The 22,231-nt window shown below is 54.3% G+C and overlaps 1 protein-coding gene across 1 annotated transcript; it reads left to right on the forward strand.

Moving 5' to 3' along the window:
- Positions 1 to 1,054: 1,054 nt before the first annotated feature.
- On the forward strand, positions 1,055 to 19,041 carry SPDEF (SAM pointed domain containing ETS transcription factor). The gene is made up of 7 exons (XM_039856211.1): positions 1,055 to 1,128; positions 1,286 to 1,423; positions 12,100 to 12,558; positions 14,661 to 14,858; positions 16,232 to 16,279; positions 16,402 to 16,548; positions 18,537 to 19,041. The coding sequence occupies exons 3-7, from the start codon at positions 12,129 to 12,131 to the stop codon at positions 18,713 to 18,715; spliced, it is 1,002 nt and encodes a 333-aa protein (XP_039712145.1). The 5' UTR covers positions 1,055 to 1,128; positions 1,286 to 1,423; positions 12,100 to 12,128; the 3' UTR covers positions 18,716 to 19,041.
- Positions 19,042 to 22,231: the final 3,190 nt, after the last annotated feature.

The following is a 22,231-nucleotide window of genomic DNA, read 5'->3' on the forward strand; positions in this document are numbered from 1 at the left end:
GAACAACTCTGATAACATCCTCACCAAAGTGCTGGTGACGATAATAGCTAAGCACGGTGCTCTCCAGGGTGGAAAGTGCAATGATATGTCAGAGAATTATGGCATTAGTTAAGTGAGGGGGCTAGTTCTGAAGGCCTTGGAATCTTCCTGAAGCCCTAGAATACTCATACGATTCCTTCTGAAATTAGAAAATAACAATACACATGATCTAAAATGCCCTCGTTTGACAGAATGGGAGTAGCAGGTGCTTGGTGCCCTTCCAAGGTGCTCCAAAGAAAGAGGGGCCAACCCCTGCCCTCCGGGGACATCCCTCAATCCACCTGGCAAGATAAGGAGGAAGCTGAGAGCTCGACTGCATGGCCCTCTCTGGACTCCTGGAGGTGCAGGAACCTGGGCGGTCGGTGTGTGCTCAATCTCCCCTCCTTGCCTCTACCCTTCAGGGACTGTGAAGAGCAAGCTGCTGCTGGCTGACTCCCCACTCTGGGTCTGGGAAAGCAAGCTACTAGTCTTCCCTGAGCACCACTGTGTGATGGGCCTGTGCCCATGGGACGAAGAGAGCTCAGTTCCTGTGCAGGGTCCCTTTTCCCATGGTTCTTTGAAACTCCCTCCATCCCTGGCCTGGAGAGCCAGACAGCACTTCCTCCGGGAAGCCCTCGCTGACTTCCCTTGCCTCAATGCTCCCACAGCCCTCCATTGGAGCTCAGAATTTCCACTGCTGCTTATTTATCTGTCCCCCACCCTTGGCTGATCCCTTTTAGTGCTCCAGCCCAGGTCTCTCTTGATATATACCCTGTGCCTCACACATAATATGAGCTCAGTAGCTATGCATCAACTAATGAATGTGTGAGTGAGTGAATGAGTGAGTGAATTCCTTGGCTGCTAGGATATAGATTCCCCCAGTGAGGAGTGGAAGACCCGAAAGGGTTAACTGGGAGCCTGCCTGTGGTCTGAGGTAAGCAGGGAGCGTATTTGTTCAGGTAAATAAGGAAGGATTACTTATAATGGGAAATCAGGCCCAGCCAACTCTTCATCCCACAGACTTCCTCCCAGCACATTCCTGCACTCCACCTGCGTCCACACTGCTCCACAGACCCAGACCCTGTGTCCTGAGCCCACCTCGGCCCCTCTGTAAGCCCCTCTGGGTCTTGCCACAGTGCCAGCAAGTGGCCCTGGGCTGGGGGCTGGGGGCTCCCTACAGGCCACGCAACCCTGAGACCTCAGAGGGCCACCCCTCGAGGGTGGCCAGGCCCCCGGCGGCCCACACGAGTGCCACCTTTGCCTCCAGCCCTGCTGGTCCCTGATCCCACTAGCTCCCCAGATGCCTGGCTGAGACCCAGCAGTGGTTCAAACTGCCCCCGCCTCCTCCTGGCCCCTGAGGTTGCCACTGCCACAGGCGACTCCTTGGACACCAGGCAGCTAACGGGTAAGTCCAGTGGGAAGCACCCAGTGCCCTTCACAGGGCTTTCTCCTGACAGCTGGTGGGGAGGTAGGTGACTGAAAAGACTTAAGAGGTGTACTTCGCAAGCTCAGAACTGATCTGCCAGGCACCAGCGACCCTGTGATCTAGGTCCTTGACCCTCAGAAGCCCTTGTCTCTCCACAAGCTTCCCAGTCTGCCTCCCTGGGCCAACTTCAGAGCCTGGGTGAGTCCCCTTGGCCTGGCAAGGCCCAGGTGCCCCGTATCTGTGATAGTCACCATCCAGGCTCCATACTGAGCCTAGCCTGCTTGGCCTGAGAGTGGCAGCCCTGTAGATGTGGAGACTCAGCCCTGAGACCAGGCCCGTTCTGCTTGGCTAGCAAAACATAAGCAGTCTTTCTGCTATTGCCAGCTGTGGCTACTTGGCCAAGGGAAGGGTCTCTCTGGGGCCGGACCACAAGTGGGCAGAGGCTTGTTGGGGCCTAGAGACTCAGGGCCTGGGTCCAGGTTGGAGCAGGGGATACAGGCCCAGAGCCCAGGGATCAAGCAGAGCAGTGGCGGCACAGGAATCAGGTGGTCAGGGGGCTGTGGAGCCAACCACCTGGCTGCATGGATACCCAAAGAAGCAGACAACCCATGGGTCCTAGTGTTGGCACTCTAGGAAAGAAACAGGGATCCTTGAAGGTGCTCATTTCTAAGATTTGCCAGATGCCTCCTGTGGGGAGACTGAGAAGGAAGCAGTAAGCAGATGACAGAGTGGAAAGCTGAAGGGTCTGGATGGCTGAGAACTTCTCTGAGGCTAGACACTGTGTATGCATGTGTATGTGTATGTGTATGTAGATGAGGATGTGCATGTGCATGTATGTGTGTCTGTGCACGGTGGGGAGTGGGCAGGCCCACTGAGCTAGCCCTGGATCCCCTCACCTCACTCTGCCACCTGGGCTTACCCAGCAGCCCATACCCAGGCCATAAACCTCGATGGTCTGTCCCCTGTATGGAGATCATGGCCTTTCACCACCTCCTTGGCCAGGGCTGGGACTTAGCCTCATTTCCTGCCCCTACCTCCCCAATAAACAGCTTCATAGCACCCGCCCCCCACCAATAAAACGGCATCTCCCCAGCACCAGCTGCTCAGCTGAGTAACAAAGCAAACAGGCACCCGAGCAGTCATGTCTGAGGTGGCAGGCAGGGATGGGCAGGAGATGCCCCACCAGACAGCTAGGCCCAGGCCATGACCCAGCCCAGCGGGGCCAGTCCTGCTTGACCCCTGCCCACCTGTGAGAAGGGCCAGAGCCAGAGACTCCCAGCTTGGAGTCTGGCCACCCCAAACTCACAGAAATTTGGGGACAAAATGCATCCTCAGGGCTTCCTGGAAGGTTGGGTTGTGGAGGAGGTGGTCTCTCACAGGATAAGGGACCACCCTTCCCTTTGAGAGCCTGACAATGAATGGACAAGTGCTTGCTCTGCTCCAGGCACTGTGGCGAAACCCAGAGCTGAAAACTGAATCCCTATCAGATATGTTTATTGTGTTATCAATTACAAAACACTTCAGCAGATAAGATTTCACAAGGACACTCTGAATTAGATAGAGTTGCTCTGTCAACCAAGCCTGAGGGAATAAGTGGCACCCAGTAGGTGCTCAACTGATGCTCAGAAATTGTGATACTGGCAGTAAGTAAAAGAACCTAGGAGAACCCACTTTTTACCACTAAGGTCGTTGCAGACATAAAGTTAATGGCCCTGAAACAGTTAGAGCTATTAACAAACAGTTTTGTGCTAAACAACTCGGTGCAGCTTGGCTGTAACCCAGGGAAGTCAGTTCAAGCTGACCTGGGGACAAAGACCCTCTGGATGGAAGGCAAGAAGGAATGTGTGACTCTGGGAAAATCACTTTTCCTCCCTGCACTTGCAGCTCCTTGTCTGAGTGATGAAAAGGTTAGGCGAGGTGGCCTCCTCTGTTCAAAGAGTCTTCATGGAAGCGACAACCTGGAGTCGGGTTCTATATAGGAGTTGGTGGAGGTGGCCGCTGGCTGGATCTGCCAGCTTTGCAAGACTTGTGTGACTTTCTGACTTGTCTTGACGCTGACGTCAGGGTAGATGAGTGGCTCTGGCTCTGACTTCTCAGAGAGGTCGGGGGGCAGGGTCTGTGAGACCAGCAGCTGCCCTGGACTGGGCAAGAGAGAAGGATGACCTCAGGGCAAGGCCAGGCCTCCCACACCACCATCTTCGACTCGCCCCCACACTCCACCCTTTGTCTCTAGCCATCCACCCACCATCACCACCCAGTTCTTCCTTTGTTCTCATTCCATACGCCATTACCTTTCCCTTCCTTCTTCCCCGGCCCCATCCTCTCACCTGCTCCCAGGTGCCACCTTCATGCATGCTCAGTCTATATATAATTCACAGGGAATTTCTATCTACCTTCTCCCTCAATCTTCACAACACCTTTAAGACATGCTCTTGAGAGCCCATTTAACAGATGAGACAACTGAGTCACAGGAAGCCCAGTCACTTGCCCCAGTCCCAGAGCTAGAGAGCAGGGAGTCGGGGCTCAAACCTGCTCTAGGACCCTCCCCCTGCCCCCACTCCTCACTCCCATCCTATTTCATGCCCCACCCCGAGCCCCCGGCCAAGCAAGTGGCCTGTCAGGTAGAACAACTCTTCCCAAAGCAAACTTTGCACAAGCTGAGTTGCCCTGGGCTCTTCCTGACATTTAATGCCTGGCTCCTTCCCCCTGATTCGTTTGCATGTTCCCAGCCCAGGAGGAGCCCCTGCCAGATTCTCCTCTCCCACTTCTCAGGGGCTGAGTGGGGCTTCCAGATTAGGAGAGGGTGAACCTCCTTCTCCCTCTGAACTCTCAGCCGGGAACCTTAGCGTGACTGCTGGGGACCAGACAGGCTGGAGCCCACCCAAGATTGTAGAAAAAGCGCCACTTGCCACCGGAATGGAAGTGCCCCTTCTTTCTCCCTCCAGCTCTGGGATTGAGGAGAGAGGTCTGGGGGTGACTGACTGTCCAGGGTCCCAATAACCCCTTCATAGCCCACCCTTTCTCATTTAAACCTTTTTTTGAAGCGATTTCTGTTCTTAGTCTCTTAGGACAGTTTATTCTGGACTTTTATCATGTTCTGTAACGTTGAAGTGCCTTCACTTTGTCCTCACACTTCCTTTCCAAGCCTCAAAGTGTGCTCTCTGGCCCCCTGTTTGGGGCTCAAGTCACGTTTTTTTCCCCTCAGCACTGTCAAGATTGTACAGATTCATCCTTCGGTTTATGACGCACTCTGTGTGCCTTTCCAGCTCTGTGCTGGGCCTGAGATGGATGAATAGGGATAAGAGCAACCAATGTGTTACACACACACCTCTTGGGAAATTGAACCATCTGTTCACATCATTGTCCTGCTTTGTCGTGACAAACCCCAGAGACACAACTGTCTTTATGAGTCCTCATTTCACCGATGAGAAGCCTGAGGCCAAGAGGATGGACCAAAATGCCACAGGCAGAGAAGCCAGGCGAAATCCATGTGTTCTCACACCTTCAACAGCCAGGCTGCCCAGCTGGGGCAGAAGCGTGGGGAACAAGATGCCCACAAAACCTCAAAGCCATGTTGGGTATCAAGTGTTGGAAGGGGTGCTATAGACGAGGTTCTGGAGGAGTGTAGGGAAGAGAAGGGGCTGCGACTCAGCTCTTTCGAGGAGGATTTGTGGGGACCGTACTAGAGAGAGGAGAGGCAGCCTCGTCAGCCACTGTGTCGTGATGAAAGGTGGAACATGCAGATGGCCTGGGCATGGCGGTCCAGGTAGGGCAAAGGAGCTTGCCCAGGTGCTGAAACATGAAATATATTGACACACAGTATGTGTTCAACAACAGTTGAATGAAGAAGTGATCTGCAGTTTCTGGAAACTGAAAGCCATGCAGGATTTGTACTTGATATGGCAGAAATAGGGGTTCTGGCTGACTTCGGCATCACCCATCCACGCCCCAGGCTTGTCTGGGAAGGGGTCTGAACTGACTCGAGGAAGCGGAGAAGAGATGCTGCTGGGCTGGGACCAGTCCCAACGGACAATTCGTGAGGTGAGGGGCAGCCTGGTGGTTGGCCCAGCTTGGTCAGCAGGATGAGTTGTCATTCAGAGGCTCCGGACACCAACTCCAGAAGAGGGGTGCAGGGAAGAGATACGGCCACACCCCTTATTCTACCTGAAATGTCAGCCCTGAATTATGTCTCTCTTTGCAAGGGGAGCCCCTGATGTCCATCCCTGTTTCTCCACCATCCCCCTTCAAAGTCAGACTGAGGTGCAAGGTGGAGTCATGGGGTCACAGAATACAGAAGGCATGTGGCCCTGGGAGATGATTCACCCCCTCTGAGAGCAGAGGAGGAGACTGAGGCCCAAGGGGATCAGGGGCTGCCCAGGGAAGAACATGAACCCACATCTCCAGATGTTGAAGCCTCAAGTTCTTGCCAGGCCACAGACCCCCTTTGGAGCAAACTCAAATATGGGGGTGAATTTGGGGCTGAGGTGGGTCCCTATATGTCTAGGCTGCAAGCACCAACACAAACTCTATGGGACTGGGATTTTCAGGGGTCAGTGGGCAGCCTGAGCAGAGGAGAAAGAGGTGGTCGGCAGGAGTGACTGTAGAGGCCGAAAGGTGCCAAGTCATGAGCACCATCTGAGCGGAGAGTGGAACTCAGTCTTAAGTTCCAATCCCTTCTCAGTCCCTGTAGTCACGTGCACATAGCAGTCACAGCACCTGTGTCTGTTAGCCGGGAATAATACTGGGGATGGCTGGGGGAGCTCAGTGAGGGGTTTATTTAGTTGGCCTTCACCTGGTCCTAGAAAAGGTTGTAAGCAGTGTCGGTGAGACTGTGTGCGTGCGTGGATGCTAGCAGTACCCGTGCAGCAGGAGCGAATGGGATACAGAGCTGGTCTAATTGCGCCTGTGGGCTCCTGGCCACCTGTGGGAACCACGGGAACAGAAGACTAGACCAGATTTCCTTGATAAGCTCCTGACCCGTTCATTTCCTATACGCATCCTCCTGCTACCTCCTGCTACCTGGCCCTACCCTCCAACTCCCTACCTACCCTCAGGTCCCTATGTGGCCTCACCCCAATCTACAAGCTCCCACACACCTCCGCCCCTGGGCCCCCTGGCTGGCTCCTCAAGTTGAACCTCCTGGAGAGCAGGGCTCTTGAGAAAGTTAGGGCGGTGGCCTGGATGAGTCTGGGATCTGAGGAAGTGGGGAAGGCCAGGAGGTCTAAAAGAAACCCACTTCCTCTAGTCTCAAGCTGAGCCCAAGAAAGGCAAGTCCTCCATCAGCCACGCCCAGGGACCCACCTCCTTTCTTTCTGTTTTTGAAGACCCCGGGGTAGCAGATGCTTGGGGATAGCCACAGTGGGGTGCTTGAGAGAGGGCCAGAGCTGCCTGGAGGTAGCCAGCCTGGGACCCCTTCCTAAGTAAGAGGGTGGCCTGTCAAGTGGAGAGAGGCCAGCACTCTGAGCAGTGAAAGGTAGTCATTAAGGAGGAGGCTGCATGTGTTTCTTGGGTCCAGCTAGTTTGAAGAGCAGTTTCAAAGGGCAAGGGAGCTGGGGTTCCATGGGAGGGGAGGAGCTGTCCAAGGAGAAGTAAGGGGGCCAGAGGAGGAGCAGCAGGGTGAGAAGAGAATGTCTAGGGGAGGGAGGAGTCTGGGGCCAGAGGCTGGGAGGGTTCAGAGAAGCCAGACATACTTCTCAGGCCTGTCATCAGCACTGGCCCAGGACTCCATGTGGCCTGGGAAGGTTCGGCTTCTCTCCAAGGTGCTGACCAGCAGGCTGGGGGGCAGGTCCATGTGTCCCCTTTCCACTCTGCATAGTTCTTGGCCAAGTTACACCCCCCACAGCCTCCTGACTCTGACCCATTAAAGGAGGCCCCTTTAGTTGGAGGGAGGGGCTGACAGCCAAGGCAGTGAACCACAGTGAGGAAGCCAGAGGAGGTCTGCTCCAGTTGGTGGAATAAGGCCAACTCAGGGCTGGGCAGTGAGCTCTGTCACCCCCTGTCCCATCCACTCTCCCTCAGTGTTCCTCTCACTGGGCTCTGCAGCTGGGGCCCTTGGCTCTAGGAGGATTGAGGTTGCATCTCAGGATTTAAGTGGAGACTCGGGCACAGTAACCCCACCCACAACCCACCTCTCCCTACCCGCAGGAGCGGGGGAGATCTGGGAGCCTGGACTGAGCAGGATGTGGGAGACAGGCTCCAACCTCACAACATCTCAGGGCCTTAGTAAAGACCTCCCTGGTAACACCACTTCCCTGAGGCTGTGGTTTCAGGAGATAGGGGATCTTTTGCTGATGCCAGGTGGGTGTGGGAATGAGAACCCCGGAGGCACTGGAGTTGTGGGGACACATTCCTGGCCCCAAGGGTGAGAGCAGGCCCAGGCAGTGGCAGGGAACAGCTGCTGTAAATCCCCGACTTTGGGTCCCTCTGCTTTCTCTCCTTGGTCTGCCTTCCTGTGGAAATAGATGCTGAGAAAAGAGGCCTGAGGTGGCTAATCTCTCTGGCCACTGCCCCACCATCTGGCCCTGTCTCTGGGCTTTGGCCTCCACCAGCTGTTACCAAAGTTTCTTTGTGTGGCATTGGAGCCAAAGCCTCTGGGGCAGGAGGAGCCAGGACATGCTGAGCCTTAATCCAGACACGTAGCTTAATCCAGAAAATATCAGCTCGAGGTTTGGGAGCTGGAGGCATCGCTCAGGAGACCAGCAGCCCCTTGGACCCAGATGGCAGAGGCTGTTGGGAGGGTTGGGTCGACCATCTGTGGGACCTGGCCTGGACAAACACTGGACTTGTCCCAGGATCCTAGGCCTGAGGGTCAGCAGCCTCTAGCTGGTCCTGGCTCTGCTGTGTGACTATGGCATGTTCCTGCTACTCTCTGAGCTTCATTTTTTTTCAGTACACATATGTCCTCATGGGCGGAGAGTCACCTGAATGTAATTAGGACTGAATTGCATGGCACAGATGGAGAGAGCTGGGAAGTCAGATGAGGGAGCTACTGGGGAGGGCTTCCTGGGGGAGGAGGGCTTTGTGCTGAACTGTTATGAGAAGGAAGGAGTATCTTGGGCAGGGAGACAACACAAAAGAAAATAGCACAGGGGCCAAGGGAGAAATGTCATTCTCTTTAGAGCCTAGATATGTCAACTGATCCCTGAATCTGATCCAGACCCTGCTACTAACCAGCAAATGAATCTCTTCCCCACTCTGGACTTCACTGCTCCTATCTATAATGCAATCACATAATATATGTCTCTTACAGCTCTGATTGTCTGGGCTGGGTAAGAGGAGGGCTCAGAGGTGGGTACCAGCCATTGGAATCTGGCAGGCCTGGCAATGGGGAGCCATGGGAGATTCTTGAGCATAGACGTGCCTGATGAAAGGGTGATGGAGAGAATCGAGCTTGACATGGGGTAGAATGAGAAGCCAAGAGGTGAGAGTTTAGAGGATCAAGTTGCCTGACTGGGAGGTGGCCAGGCCCCTGGGAAGATGGGACTTGCCAGAGCTGAAGCCTTAGAGAGAATGTGGTACAATGAGCAGAGCCTACACATGGCCATCTGGAGACCTTGGGCAAGCTGCATAACCTCTCTGAGCCTCACCGTTCACATCTATAAAATGGGGCTCTTGCTGCCATGTCACCCAGGCTGTGGGTAGTAAAAGGGGAAATCAGCTTCTGGCTCCCTGGCCAGTAAATCAAGGTTCCCCCACACCTAGGCTCCTGGGATCAGAGCAGTTCCTACCATCTCCCACCTGCAAATAGTCAGATCTTTCTTCCTGCCACACAGTGAATCATGAACACACCTGTGCTTTGTGCGTCTCTCACTTTCAAAGTTTCTTAACAGTGAGTATTTTTCACCAGGAAGGTGTTGGAGCTGTCACCAAGTCTTGGTTGAGAGCAGGTTCCTGGGGATTTAGGATTAAGGTCATGGGGAGCTGGAGTGTAGAGGAGGAGACACATTCTCTGCTGGTGAAGGAACCCTGGGCCAGGAGTTGGAAGACCTGGATCCAAGTCACTTAGCTCTTTGCACCTTAACTTCCCCATCGCAAAATAGGACTAAGAATAAGATCCGTGCTGCTTCTCTCCTGGGGAGGGAACGGATGCAACTATACAGCTCACTTCACAAATGTGTCAGGAATGTGTCATCACATCCCCGCCAGGCAAACATTGCCACCTGCCCTGCCCATTCATCCTCACTGACCCCTCATGCCACTGGGCCCTGAAGCATAGCACCTGCCTTCTAGCCTACCTGTGGCTGAGGCCAAGCAAACAGGAGGGCCATGAGGGAGGCAAGTGCTCCTGCTTCTTGGAAAAGCTTCTGTCTCCCTGGCATATGGCCCAGGGTGTTGGCAGAAACTGTCATAACGTGGCAGGCATGAGAGTTCTGGGGGCGTGAATGGGGTGGGAAGAAGGCAAGGAGTGATGTGGGAGAGGTGAGGGGCTGAGAGGGGCTCTGTGTGGGTGGGACCACCTAGGGATAGGGCATGGGCACAGACCAGGGTGGGGACCCGGGGCCAGAGCGGGCTGTTGGTGCTGCCTGGGTAAATAATGTGGGCCCAGAGCACACACGTGTGTTTGCACAGAAGGACTTGAAATGATTCCAGGCCTGCCCTCTGTCCCCCACAGCCCTGGCTCCCCCTTCCGTCCCTGCCCACCCCACCCCACCCTGACCTTTCCTTCCTTGTCACTTAAAGGAGCCCTTGAAAGGGAGAATCGAAATCAAAGAGAACACCTTTCTCTCTTGCTGGCATTCTCTCCACCACGTAAACTGCAGGGCTGCCAAGTAAAGTTGGGAAGGTTGAGAACTGCACAGGAGAGGGGACAAGGGGGAGCTGAATTTCCACCTGGGCTCAATTCACTAAGCTATGCTCTCCAGAAAAAAAAGTGGAGATGGGCGTCATTTCCTAAGTTGAACAAAGATGTGGAATGGGCTAGCTGCAGCCCTAGAGAAGCCAGGGGTATCTTCCAAACCAGGTTCTTTCCCTGTCCCATCAGCAGCGGTAAACACCGCTACACACAGGCTGAGCGGGTCAGTCCCATGGGGTGACTGGAGATGAGCTACGGAGCCCCCATCACTGTCCCATTAGAGAGTCTACCCAGCCTGTGATTAGAGCCTGCCCCTGTTACTGGCCAGATGCCGTTAAAGCAGCAATTCTTAAATGTGAACATGCATCAGGATCACCCAAAAGGCCTGTTGACAGGCACTGCTGTCCTCGCCCCACACCCACCCCCACCCCGTACCCAGCTTCTCATTGAGTGCTCTGAAGTGGGCCTAAGAATTCCCATTCCTAACCGGTTCTCTGCTGTGCTGAGGCTGCTGGTCTGGGCACCACATTCTGAGATCCTCTGTTTTCAAATATAAACACCCCTTAGAAAGGACACATAAACTCGCCCTTACAGGTTCCCATGCTCCTTTCCTCTCCTCTGAATGGTTCCCTGTATATTGGGAACATGTATTTGTTGGTAATCTTCCACCCCATCCTGCTTTATTCTTGAGTCTCAGGCCCATGCATCACAGAAACATCCCAGAAACCCTGGTGTTTGGTGTATGCAACTCTCTAGAGTGCCCTGCCTCAACCAAACCACCTACTCCAGGACTGGCTCAGGGAAAAGGGCTTGGGGAAAGCAGAGCCTAGGTGGCTGATGGGGAGGGAGGCCCGTAGTTGCTCTTTTGAGGCCAAATGGTGCTCCTGGGGAACCCGAGGGCAGCAGGGAGGAGTGGGTGTCCGAGTCACTGAGGACCTCAGTCGTTCTGGGCGCCTGTGCCTTCTCATTAACTCCCGCTGCTCCGGGAAAGTGGACCTGAAGGTCAGCACGTGGGCACCCCCTCTGGCAGCAGCACATTCCTCCAGAGTCTGGGAGCAGAGAGGGGCCAGGGGGCAGCACCTTTCAGGGGAGAGTGAGGATGGGTGGATACCAGCTTTGATTGGGAGGTGGGGCCCAGCACACCTGTGTGTGGTTGCTCAGCGACCACTTCATTAGCATTATGCTGCTATTTTTTCACACACCACCAAATGGCCCTCGGGAGGGGGAGGGGGTTGACTCCCCGATTTGTGAAGGAATTCTACCTCACCGTTCCCCTCACTTGCTCCTCTCTTCCTTCACCTGGCTGGTGAAGATGATGGTGACCCTCTCCCTTCCCTGCTTCCTTCAAAGGCATAATGAAAGAAAATAAGCTTTGCTACAGCAGGAAAGATTTAGGTTAGCTCTCAGAAGGAACTTCCTTCACAGTGGACCGGGATCTGAGCGTGGGCCAGCTGAGGAACAGAGGTTTGGATACTAGCTTCATCTTGTCCAGGCCTCAGTTTGCTCATCTGCCAAATGGAACTAATCTTGCCTTCCACTGTGAGGGCTGAATGAAGTCAAGAATCTCAGAAGGTGGTTTTAGGCACACTGTAAACATTTGCTGCTCCCAGCTAATCTGGCTTCCTTAGGGAGTGAGGGAGCTGTCCGTTCACAGTCCTACCCCAACTCCCACCTCGCTCTCTTTCCCAGCCAGAAGTCCTGTCTGCCCAGCCCTGTCCAAGCTGCCCAGTGACCCAGAAGCTCCAACTCTCTCCCAGGACCAACCATTGCTCACTGGGCCCTTCATCCTTGTAACCAGCTTAGTGGCCCCCATGGGGATGGGGATTCAGCCAAAACCTGACTCCTTCCTCTCTTATTTCTATAGACGCAGACGCTGGCCTGAGCAGAAGCGGCATGAGCAGCGCCAGCCCGGGCCTGAGCAACGTGCCTCCCAGCCGCCTCCTGCTGTCACCCAACACTGTATTTCGGACAGGCCCGGAGAAGGTAACAGTGGGGGGCCCCGAGAGACGGGACTGGAGCCCCAGTCCACCTGCCACACCTGAGCAGGGCCTATCGGCCTTCTACCTCTCCTACTTGGACATGCTGTACCCCGAGGAGAGCAGCTGGGCCGCCAAGGGCCCTGGGGCCAGCACTCGGGATGAGCCACCTGAGGAGCCTGAGCAGTGCCCTGTCATCGACAGCCAAGCCCCTGGGGGCAGCCTGGACTTGGCGCCAGGTGGGCTGACCCTGGAAGAGCACTCGCTGGAGCAGGTGCAGTCCATGGTGGTGGGTGAGGTGCTCAAGGACATTGAGACAGCCTGCAAGCTGCTCAACATCACTGCAGGTGAGCCCCTCTACACGCCCAGCTCCAAAAGGTGGGGGACAGGCAGACTGAGGTCGCTGGGGGACAGGGACGCTGCCTGCTGAACTCTGGCCACCGCTGGCCCAGCCTCGGGCAGCCCCATGCTGGTGCTTCTACACACATGGCCAGCCTATAACGCAACAACTGTGAGCTGGGGAGATTCCGATCCTCTGTGCTCCAACTGCACCAGCCCGAGTCCCCGCGTGGTAGGTGTTAGATGAAGTGAATTCGACCTCTATACTGTCTGGCCCACCACCTCCTCTCAGACTCATCTCCACTCTCCCCTCAGCTGCACCTGCCTCCTTGCTGTTCCCACAATACATACCTCAAGAACTTGGCACCTGCTGGTCCCTCAACCTAGAACACTCTTGCCCCAAATATCTACTTGGCTCACCTCTCACCTCCTTCGTGTCTTGACTCAAATGATCCCAACTCAATGAGGCCTTACCTAACCCCACTACTGAAATTGCAGCCCGTATCCCACACCTCTTATTCCTCCCCACTGCTTTATTTCTCTGACAGCACATACCATCTCATATACTGCATATTTTATTTATCTTGTTTACTATCTGTCTCCCCCCCGGGAATGTACACACCAAAAGGGCAGAGATTTTTATTTGTTTTGTTCACTGCTACATCCCCAGTTCCTGGAATGGCACCTTGTACATTACAGATGCTCAATAAACAATAACTTAACATGCCAGGCCCCATTCCGGCATTGGGGAATTGAGTGGGGACACAAAACAAAAGCCCTTTCGTTTATGAGGCTGACACTATAGTGAAGGAAACAGACCATAAATGGATAAATGTGTCACTGGTCCGATGTTGACGAGGGCTCCGATGAGAAGGGGACGTTAGGAGGCTGGGCACGTGCGTGTCTAACAGGGCCTGGCAGGTGTAGTATGGAACTGATGCTGAGGGGTTGAGGGGCTGCTAGGTCTCCAGTGCTGTCTCTCTCCATCATCTCTGCAACTCTGGGCAGGTCTGACTTATCTTCTTGGTCATTGCGCCCTGGCATTTGAGCTTCCCACTCTGTACTGCTTTCACACAAGAAGGGTCTTCAGGTGTCCCTCAGGCCCGGCCCCTGCCTCTCAACAGCTGGTGCCTCCTTAAGGTAGTTCCTGCCCACACCCCAGCCCTCCAGTTGTCCAGTGCCAAGGCCAGTTCCCCAACCCCTGGTGAGGTCTCTCACGGTGCCTTCGCTCCCACACCAGGCTGGGAAGGGAGGGCCTGCCATCTGAACAATGTGGAAAGAAACAAATTGCTTTGACCTTAGAGAGGAAAATGAGTTTATTAAGTGGGGGCAGCCCAGCCTGCAGGTTACCCAGCTAGGGCACCAGCTTAGACCACAGTGTTCACTTGGAGCCCACCAGCCTGGTCTCCACCCATGTGCCCTGCCCGGTTCACCCCGGAGCATCTCCCCAGGGTGATATCTAAGACCTAAGCAGTGACTCCCCTTCCACCTTTGAGGCTTGTAGCTGCCCCATGTCCAACCTATGCCCTGCCAATTCATTCATTCATTTATTCAATGCATGTGCACTGAGTGGCTACCGTGCACCCGGCCCTTTGTTAGCTGTTAGACAAGGAGATGGAACTCTCTCTGTGCCTCAGTTTCCTCATCTGTAAAATATGGTGTGGGTTGGGGATCATAGGATTCATTGCTGGTTGGGTTTTTCTCTGGTTCCTTGAGGGGCTTTGGGAAGACAAGAGGCAGCTGGGAGAGAAGCTCATATGTTTCTAGTTTAATGTCACTGTTCCTTCCAGGGCTGGAGCTCCCCAAAAGGTCCTTCAGAGGGGCTCGAAGTGTCTGGGAGAGCCCAAGGTCTGGGTGAGGTGGGGGCATGCAGAGCCCCCAGGCTACTCTGCCCTGAGCTCCTCCCTCTCACCCCCTCTCTTCTTGGGTACCCCCTCAACAAGGCCCCTCAAGAGTGTCTGGATTGGCCTTTTTCCACCCCAGGAGTTCATGGTCCTGGGCCACAAGCTCCCAGTTCCCACATCTGGCGCCCCATCTGAGCACGGTGGGCCACGTTCTGGGTGGTGCCCTCAAGCAGCCCCCAGAACTGAGGTGAGTGTCTCTTGCCTAGACCCTGTGGACTGGAGCCCTGGCAACGTGCAGAAGTGGCTCCTGTGGACAGAGCACCAGTACCGGCTGCCTCCCGTGGGCAAAGCCTTCCAGGAGCTGGGGGGCAAGGAGCTGTGCGCCATGTCAGAGGAGCAGTTCCGCCAGCGCTCACCCCTGGGCGGGGATGTGCTGCACGCCCACCTGGACATCTGGAAATCAGGTGGGACACGGTGTGGATGGGAGCCAGGGACACCAAGGAGACTCTTAGGCCAGGATGCTGGCTGGGAGTTACTCTCCGACGGGCTCTGCTCTGACTCCCAGCCCCTGTTGCAGCTGTGTCCCTGGAACCTGGGTGAACTGACCAGCCCTGACCCCTTCCAGCCCTGGCCAAACACACAGAACTTAGGATAGAGAACATGGAAAGTTAGAAAGTAGAAATTAGACTGTGAGCACATGGGATGGCAGAGCTGACAGGACTGTAGTTGCTATGAAGTCCTTCTTTGTCCTTCTTAAAATTTTATTTGTTTGTTTTCTGTTGTTTTTCATTAAAGAAGTAATGAATAAATGTGTATGAATGAAAAAAAAAACATAGCAAAAAATATACCATGAAAAATAATTCTCCACACTCCTGATCCCCAGCCTTCAAATTTCCCTAGAGGAACCACTATTAGCAGTTTCTTGGGGACCTGGCCAGGAAAAGCCAATGCATATACAAGCCCACATATGAGTGTGATTTTTACCCTATTTAAAACATGAATAGTATCAAAGTGTCACATTGTTCCATACTTAACAGTGCATGTGGGTCTTGCTCCCCATCAGGATGCATATAGCTGCCCTATTCTTTTTAAAGGCTGCATGCCGACCCCATCTCCACCTCATTGGGTGCCACTGTGTGCCCTGCACAGAGCCATATGCTTTGGAGGAAAGAGTGCTTGCTCATTGGGTCAAGGCTCCTGCCCTTAGGGACCCAGATGAATAAGGGGACAGGACCGACTCATATGACCCCGTGAGAGACCAGTGTCCCACCCCACCCCAGGCTCCTTGACAGTGGCTGCCAAGGGCAGTGGTCAGTACCAGGCTGAATGCCAGTTGGTGATGTAAGCAGAAGCTGGCTGCCTGGCCCCCTGCTATCACTGCTTGGTCTGAGAGTGGGGGAGATGGGAGGAGGCCGGGTGGAGAGCAGGAGGAGCTACAAGTGCTTGGTGAATTTGGCAGCTGGAGAGCAGGGAACTTTTATTATGCCGGTCACTGAACAAGGTGCTGAGACTCTGTCACCTTAGATCCTTGCAAGATCTGTGAGGGAGTGTCTGACATCATTTCATAGGCGAGAAAGGGAGGCAGAGCAAGGCTCCACTTCTGGTCTCCTGTCTGAACCACAGCGGGCTGCATTCAAGGTCTCTAAGGCCCCTCTCAGCTCTGAAATCCTAAATTTCCTTCTAGGAAGTAGCTCCAGACTGGCAAGAGGGAGGGAGCCATCAGGAAACCATAGGCCATAGGGGGGCCTCTGTGGCCCCACAGTCCCACCTAAATGCCCTCTTCCCCCCTTGCGGGTCTCTCCTGGATCACCAACCTTCTTCTCTCCTTATCCTACAGCGGCCTGGATGAAAGAGAGGACTTCCTCGGGGGCAATTCACTACTGCGGTGAGCAGGGCAGTGCAGGGAGGAGGTGGGGGCTCTGAGGTCTACCGTTGAGGGGTGGCTGCCACTGAAGCAGGGAGCTGCCGCAGCTCCCCCATTCACCACCACCCTCCCTGGCTGCCCAGCCTCGACCAACGAGGAGAGCTGGACGGACAGCGAAGTGGACTCATCCTGCTCTGGGCAGCCCATACACCTGTGGCAGTTCCTCAAGGAGCTGCTGCTCAAGCCCCACAGCTATGGCCGCTTCATCCGGTGGCTCAACAAGGAGAAAGGTAAGCTGAAGCCCGGTAGAGGTGCCGTCAGGCTCCGGGCCACAAGGGAAATGAGGGGGCAGAGAGGCCAGTGGGGAGGCCTGCCTGGGTTCCTACCAGGCACAGGGAGGGCTTGGGCCTGGGCTGAGGGGTGCTACTGTCCCCCACCTTTGCTCTGAAGAACAGATGCACCACTATCACAGGACCCATCCAAGGTCTGAGTGTAATTTGTACCCACGTCTGCCCAGGCTCTGTCTTGTTCAGGATCCCAATAGCCACACAGTGCCTGCGACACAGTAAGCTTTTGAAAATCTGCTCAGAATGGGACACAGTTTTTGCCCTCAAAACATCATAGCCTCTCTGGAAAGACTGATTGATGGTGCTCAGTGAGAAATACAATGTGAGCCACATATGTAATATTAGATTTTTAAGCAGCCACATTAAAAAAAATTTAAATTTTTTTGAATTTAATTTTAATACTTTTATTTAACTCAATATTATAAATTATTATAATTTTAACATATAACCAATATAAAATTTATTAATGAGGTTATTTACTAAGTCTTTGAAATCCAGTGTGTATTTTATGCTTATAGCACATATGAATTCAGACTTGCCACATTTCAAAAGCTGTCATGGCTAGTGGCTACCTCATTGGACAGAGCAGGGCTAGATGGTTGTGTGTGTGTGTGTGTGTTTTGGCAAAGGCCAAGAAACCTGGGTTCTAGGCCCATTCTTGTCATTAGTAGCTCTGAGTGCCTAGACCTATCTTCAGATTCATTTATCCAACAAGCCTTCCTTGAGCACCTCCTCTGGTTCCATACTTGCTTAGCCGACATTTACAAAGAATTACAGTGGCCCGAGGGTTTAGGGGAGATTCAGCTGCACCTAGCCCTCGAGGGACCTACAGTCTTGTAGGATACCAAGTGGTGAAATGAGCTGGTGTGCACAGCATGTCCTGGCTGGGACAGGGCCATGGGTGCAGCTGTGCAGGTCCAGGAGGACGTCACAGAGGAGATAACTCTGGGGCTTAGTGTGGAGGATGAGATTGGGCTAGAGCGGGTAGAAGAGATGTTCTGCACAAGGTATGATGACTCTACATGTATATTTAAGACTGAGAGTGAGGCAGCTGTTCTGCCGGTCTTCTGGTCACCTGGTATTCCAGGGAGATGGTCCCAAGGTAGAGTTTTAGAGAAGGGAGATCAGGCAGAGCAGGGTGGTCTGGAAAGCCTGCCTAGAGAGGGTGTGCTGACCTGGGCCTTGCCAGGAGGGTTTAGAATGAGTACTGGGGGTATTGACAATGTAATAATTCTTCCCAAGGGGCACTTCCTTCAGACCCCACTCAGCACTTCCTATAACCACTCAGCAACATGGTACTCACTACAACCCCCTCTTACTGGCAAGAAAAGGGGCTTCAGACAGCTTCTAAAAGTAGAAAATGGCAGGGTCAGGATTCAAATCCAGTTCAGCCCAGTGCCAAATCCACTCTTTCCACCACCTTCCCTGGATTAAATCTGCCAGAAAGGGCTGTGTGGGCTAAAGTGTCTGAGAATGGCAAAGAGATCTTTTAGGCTTGGGAACTGTGAGGTGGTGGGGGTGGGGTTGGGGGACGACCTTGCCAGATGAGCCGTGGACACATTTGGAGCCCCACTGCGCTTCTGCATAAGGTGTGCAAACCCTACAGTAGGAGCAGAGGTTGGCAAGGGCTAGGCCCCTGGTGCCCCAAATAACCCACTAAGGTACCCAGGCTCACTCTGCATCCAGTTCGTGACTCCATAGTATTACTTACCACTTATCGCACCCTGTGGCACACTCCTTGCACACATTTCTTTAACCCTCACCACAACTCTGGGAGTAGGTACCATGGCCCCCGTGGCCTGGGCCTGGCTCTGCCCCTGCTGAATTTGGCTAGCTTAGCTCTCACAGACTGACCTGTTGGTCTCGGTCTTTCTCCTTCTTGCCATCCCCCATTTGCACCACTGGCTGTCTGGGCCCTCTTGCTTCCCCAGGCATCTTCAAAATCGAGGACTCCGCCCAGGTGGCCCGGCTGTGGGGCATCCGCAAGAACCGCCCTGCAATGAACTACGACAAGCTGAGCCGCTCCATCCGCCAGTATTACAAGAAGGGCATCATCCGGAAGCCGGACATCTCCCAGCGCCTCGTCTACCAGTTTGTGCACCCCATCTGAGGGCTGCAGACCACGCCCAGGCCTGAAACTCACCCTCGCCAGACCTCCCTGCTGCCTGCCCCTGCCCTGGCCAGACCCTGAGCTGGGGGAGAGGGCGTTCTGATGGCTTTTGGAGTCCAAGGTCGGGGAGGGGATGGCCTACTGCTCCTAGGAGTATAAGTGAGCTCTCTAGAGCCTGAGGGCTCCCAGGTGGGGGTGCTTCCTCCTCAGGCCTGACTGTTCACATGCCCAGCCCATGCAGGATGGAGGGAGCCAGGGCTGTCCTCAGTGTTCACAGCTCCCCAGGGAAGGTCCTCCCTCCAGCCCAGCCTCTGACCCCAGCATTTCCAGAGCAGAGCTGACAGAATGGCAGTGACTTGGCTAAGGCCACTCACAGTCCAGTGCTCTGTGCCTCATTCTGCACCATGCCTGGCATGGTGATAGGAAACATCCGTAACCCTGAGTTGGGGAGCCAAGGGTGCCTCTGGGAAAGCATAATAAAGATACTAGAGAACTGGCATGGCCCCATTGTCTATGCAATGAGTGAGTGTCACAGCCCAGAAGCCATCAACGCTCTAAGTAGTTGTGGTCACAGGGGCCTTGGGTGGTCGAGAGAGGCTTTCTTGAGGTGGCATTGAGCTGAGCCTAAAAAGAAAGGGATAATTGATTGGTAGAAGCTGTAGGGGAGAGCAATGAGTCCTCAAGGCCAAAGAAGGGCTGGAATGGCCCTTGTCTCCTCCCACCCTGGTGCGGGCTGAAAGAAGGAACGGGGCTGGACCTGAAGAGAGTCTATGCTTAAGACTGGAAAGAAGATGGTCTTCCGCCATCCTCTTGCTCTGCTGTAGATCAGAGCTTGCTGCCTGGGCTGGGCCAACCACACGGGCTCTGGGCTGCGGCAGCAGGGGTATGGCACGGAGTGGATGCTTCAGTCCCCCTCATGGGACACTGGCTCTGAAGTGAACAGGGTAGAAGAGAGGTTGGCTTATTGCGGTTCCTCTGCCTCAAGAGTGAGGTCACGGACCTTAGTACTTCCCTCTATGAAGCTGTGAGCCTTGTGAGCGTGATGTGAGGTGTAGGAGTGTGTGATAGGAAAAGGGTGTGGTCAGTGTGTGTGTGTGTGTGTGTGTGTGTGCGCGCGCACGCGCGTGTGTGCGCGCGCACTTTGACGGAGACTGGACCCATCACCCACTCTCTTGGGCAAGGCGGCTCACTACTCAGCTCCCTCATGCTTCCCTCACATTTGTTCATTAAACTCACAAGTCCTGAGGGCTGACTGTGAGCTTCCGCTGCATTTTTTGTCATTAACCTTCCCAATAAAATTAGGTGTTACTGCCCCATTTTGCAGATGATGAAACTAAGGCTCAGAGCAGTTAAGTGACTTGCTCACACACAACCAATCAGCAGCGGAACCAAGAACTGAACCCATTAGGACAGGGCTCTCTCTGCCCTTCCGTGCCTCCTCCTTCATGACTGGTCAGTACCCTTAGCCTCCATAACCCTTAGTGTCTGAGGATAGGCTTCCAGGAAACGGGAAGGGGAGCCAGCCAGTGCTGCCCATACCACTAAGGGTTAAATGCTGTCCTGTACTGCTGCCTTATGCCCTCAGCAATTTTATTGTCTTCAGAAGAAAGTTTACTCCTGGCAGTAAGCAAACAGCACCTTGGCATCTGTCAGCTGGAATTGGACCTGGAGGAGGAGGGGGCCCTGCCCCAGGCCTGTGCCTTGCTGAGCTCCTGCTGTCTGCCCACCCCCCAGGAGGGAGCAGACTGGGACCTTGGCCAGAACCCAGCTTGGCTCTGCTGAACTGATTTTGTCTCCCCCAACTGAGTCCCTGGAGCCACCTGCTTCTATGTCCCCAGCTGGGCCTGGGCCTGGGCCTGCAGAGGACTTGGATCTCAGGTAGGGGCTGGAGGGAGGAGGGACAACGGAGGGTGGGGTTAGGAGCTAGGAGTGGGGAGCTGGAGCTACTCCAGAAATGGGACCTACAGGGAGTGGGGTGGGGCAGCTCCCTGCTGCGTGGATCTGTCATGAGACACACATCCCCTTCCGGCACACTCCCATACAGTGACACTTTGTGTGCTGGCAGCAAACTGCAGATTCCTCTTCTTTGCACAGCTGCCCATCAGAACCCATCTAGCCTAGGTATCTCTACCCTCCTCATGGACCCCGCCTCCGGGGCTCCTCATAACTGCCTAGAACAGCCTACTCAAATAAGACAAGGCAATCTTTTGTCCTTATTCGAAGAGTCCTCCATTTGGCTAAAACCAGGTACTTGTTACTGGAGGTAGATTTAAGGGAGAAAGGCTGTGGTGAGATAGAGAACAGATTCAACCCATCTCGACCTTTTCTCCCTGCTCTGAGCACGCCCTGAGGCTGCAGGAAAGCAGTAGGGGTGAGGGGATCAAAGTATATTTGCCTTGAATACTGGAGCTTGTTTCCAGTGCCCCCCCCCACTCAAGCTGCTGGGGCCAGAGAGGCCTCAGGGAGACATTTAACCAGACTGGGGAAAGCAGAGGCCCCCAAGGGAAGATAGGGGTGGGGACACAGTGAGCTGATAGCAGAGTTGGGACTGGACCTGGTACCCCTGGCCTGCCCCAGAAGAGACCTAGATGGGAGTATAAAGGTTAGAGCAGGGGCTGAGGCCAGGGCAGGGCCTGGGTCTGGCAGAACAGAGCTGAGAGTCCAAAGCCCGGGTCCTGCCCACTCCCCTGAGAAGTCTTCCTGGAGGAGCCCTCCCAGGGGCCCACACAGAAATGCTGTCAGAGGTCAGGCAGGACACAGGGAAGCGTGGCGTGGCCTCATGTCACGCCATAGGTAGCCTGGGACTACAGAAAACCAGAAACCACAAGCCTCAGCAGTCACTTTTAGAATTTTGCTTTAAAAACTGAAACCTGGTCGGGAGTCAAATTCACCCTTAAATTGTGAACTTGGATCCTGAATGCTCCAGTTCTTGTCAGTGTTCATCACCAGGCAGGCACCCAGGACCCCCAGGAGCTTCAGAGAATGTAACATCCAAAGTAAATTTCCCTGCACAGATAGGACCTGGGGCCCTACAAGGTGAAGGGACTCGTCCTCAGACCCCTATCTCATTGGTGGTCAGCCAGGACAGCCCCCAGTTGTGCTGGGCACCCCCTCCCCAACACATATCCCAAATACAGGTAACTCTCCGAGACCTCGAAAGACACATGATTCAAGATGACGACACCCAGCCAGGTTGACACAGTTCTGGATTTTATCCACAGTCATACAATCACAACTTATATATATATATTTGTATTTATATACCTTTAAATTACACAATCATGTACAAAACAGGTGCATTGCTGAGACCACAGCACTTCTCAGAGTTTCACAAGTGTTGGACTAATGGAGTCAGGAAGCCAGGGGCGGCAGAAGGCGGGCAGCAGGGCAGCCCTGGCTCCTTGCAGAGCCAGGCTGCAGAATGGTGGTTAACTGGGGACAAAACACATTACTCACCGAGCCCCACGGGGCGGCCCGTGCAGCATCAAGGGTGCGGGCAGGGGGCTACAGGAGGCA

The sequence above is a fragment of the Pteropus medius genome, unplaced genomic scaffold, assembly GCF_902729225.1.
Source record: "Pteropus medius unplaced genomic scaffold, Ma_sr-lr_union100, whole genome shotgun sequence".
Classification (NCBI taxonomy): Eukaryota; Metazoa; Chordata; class Mammalia; order Chiroptera; family Pteropodidae; genus Pteropus; species Pteropus medius.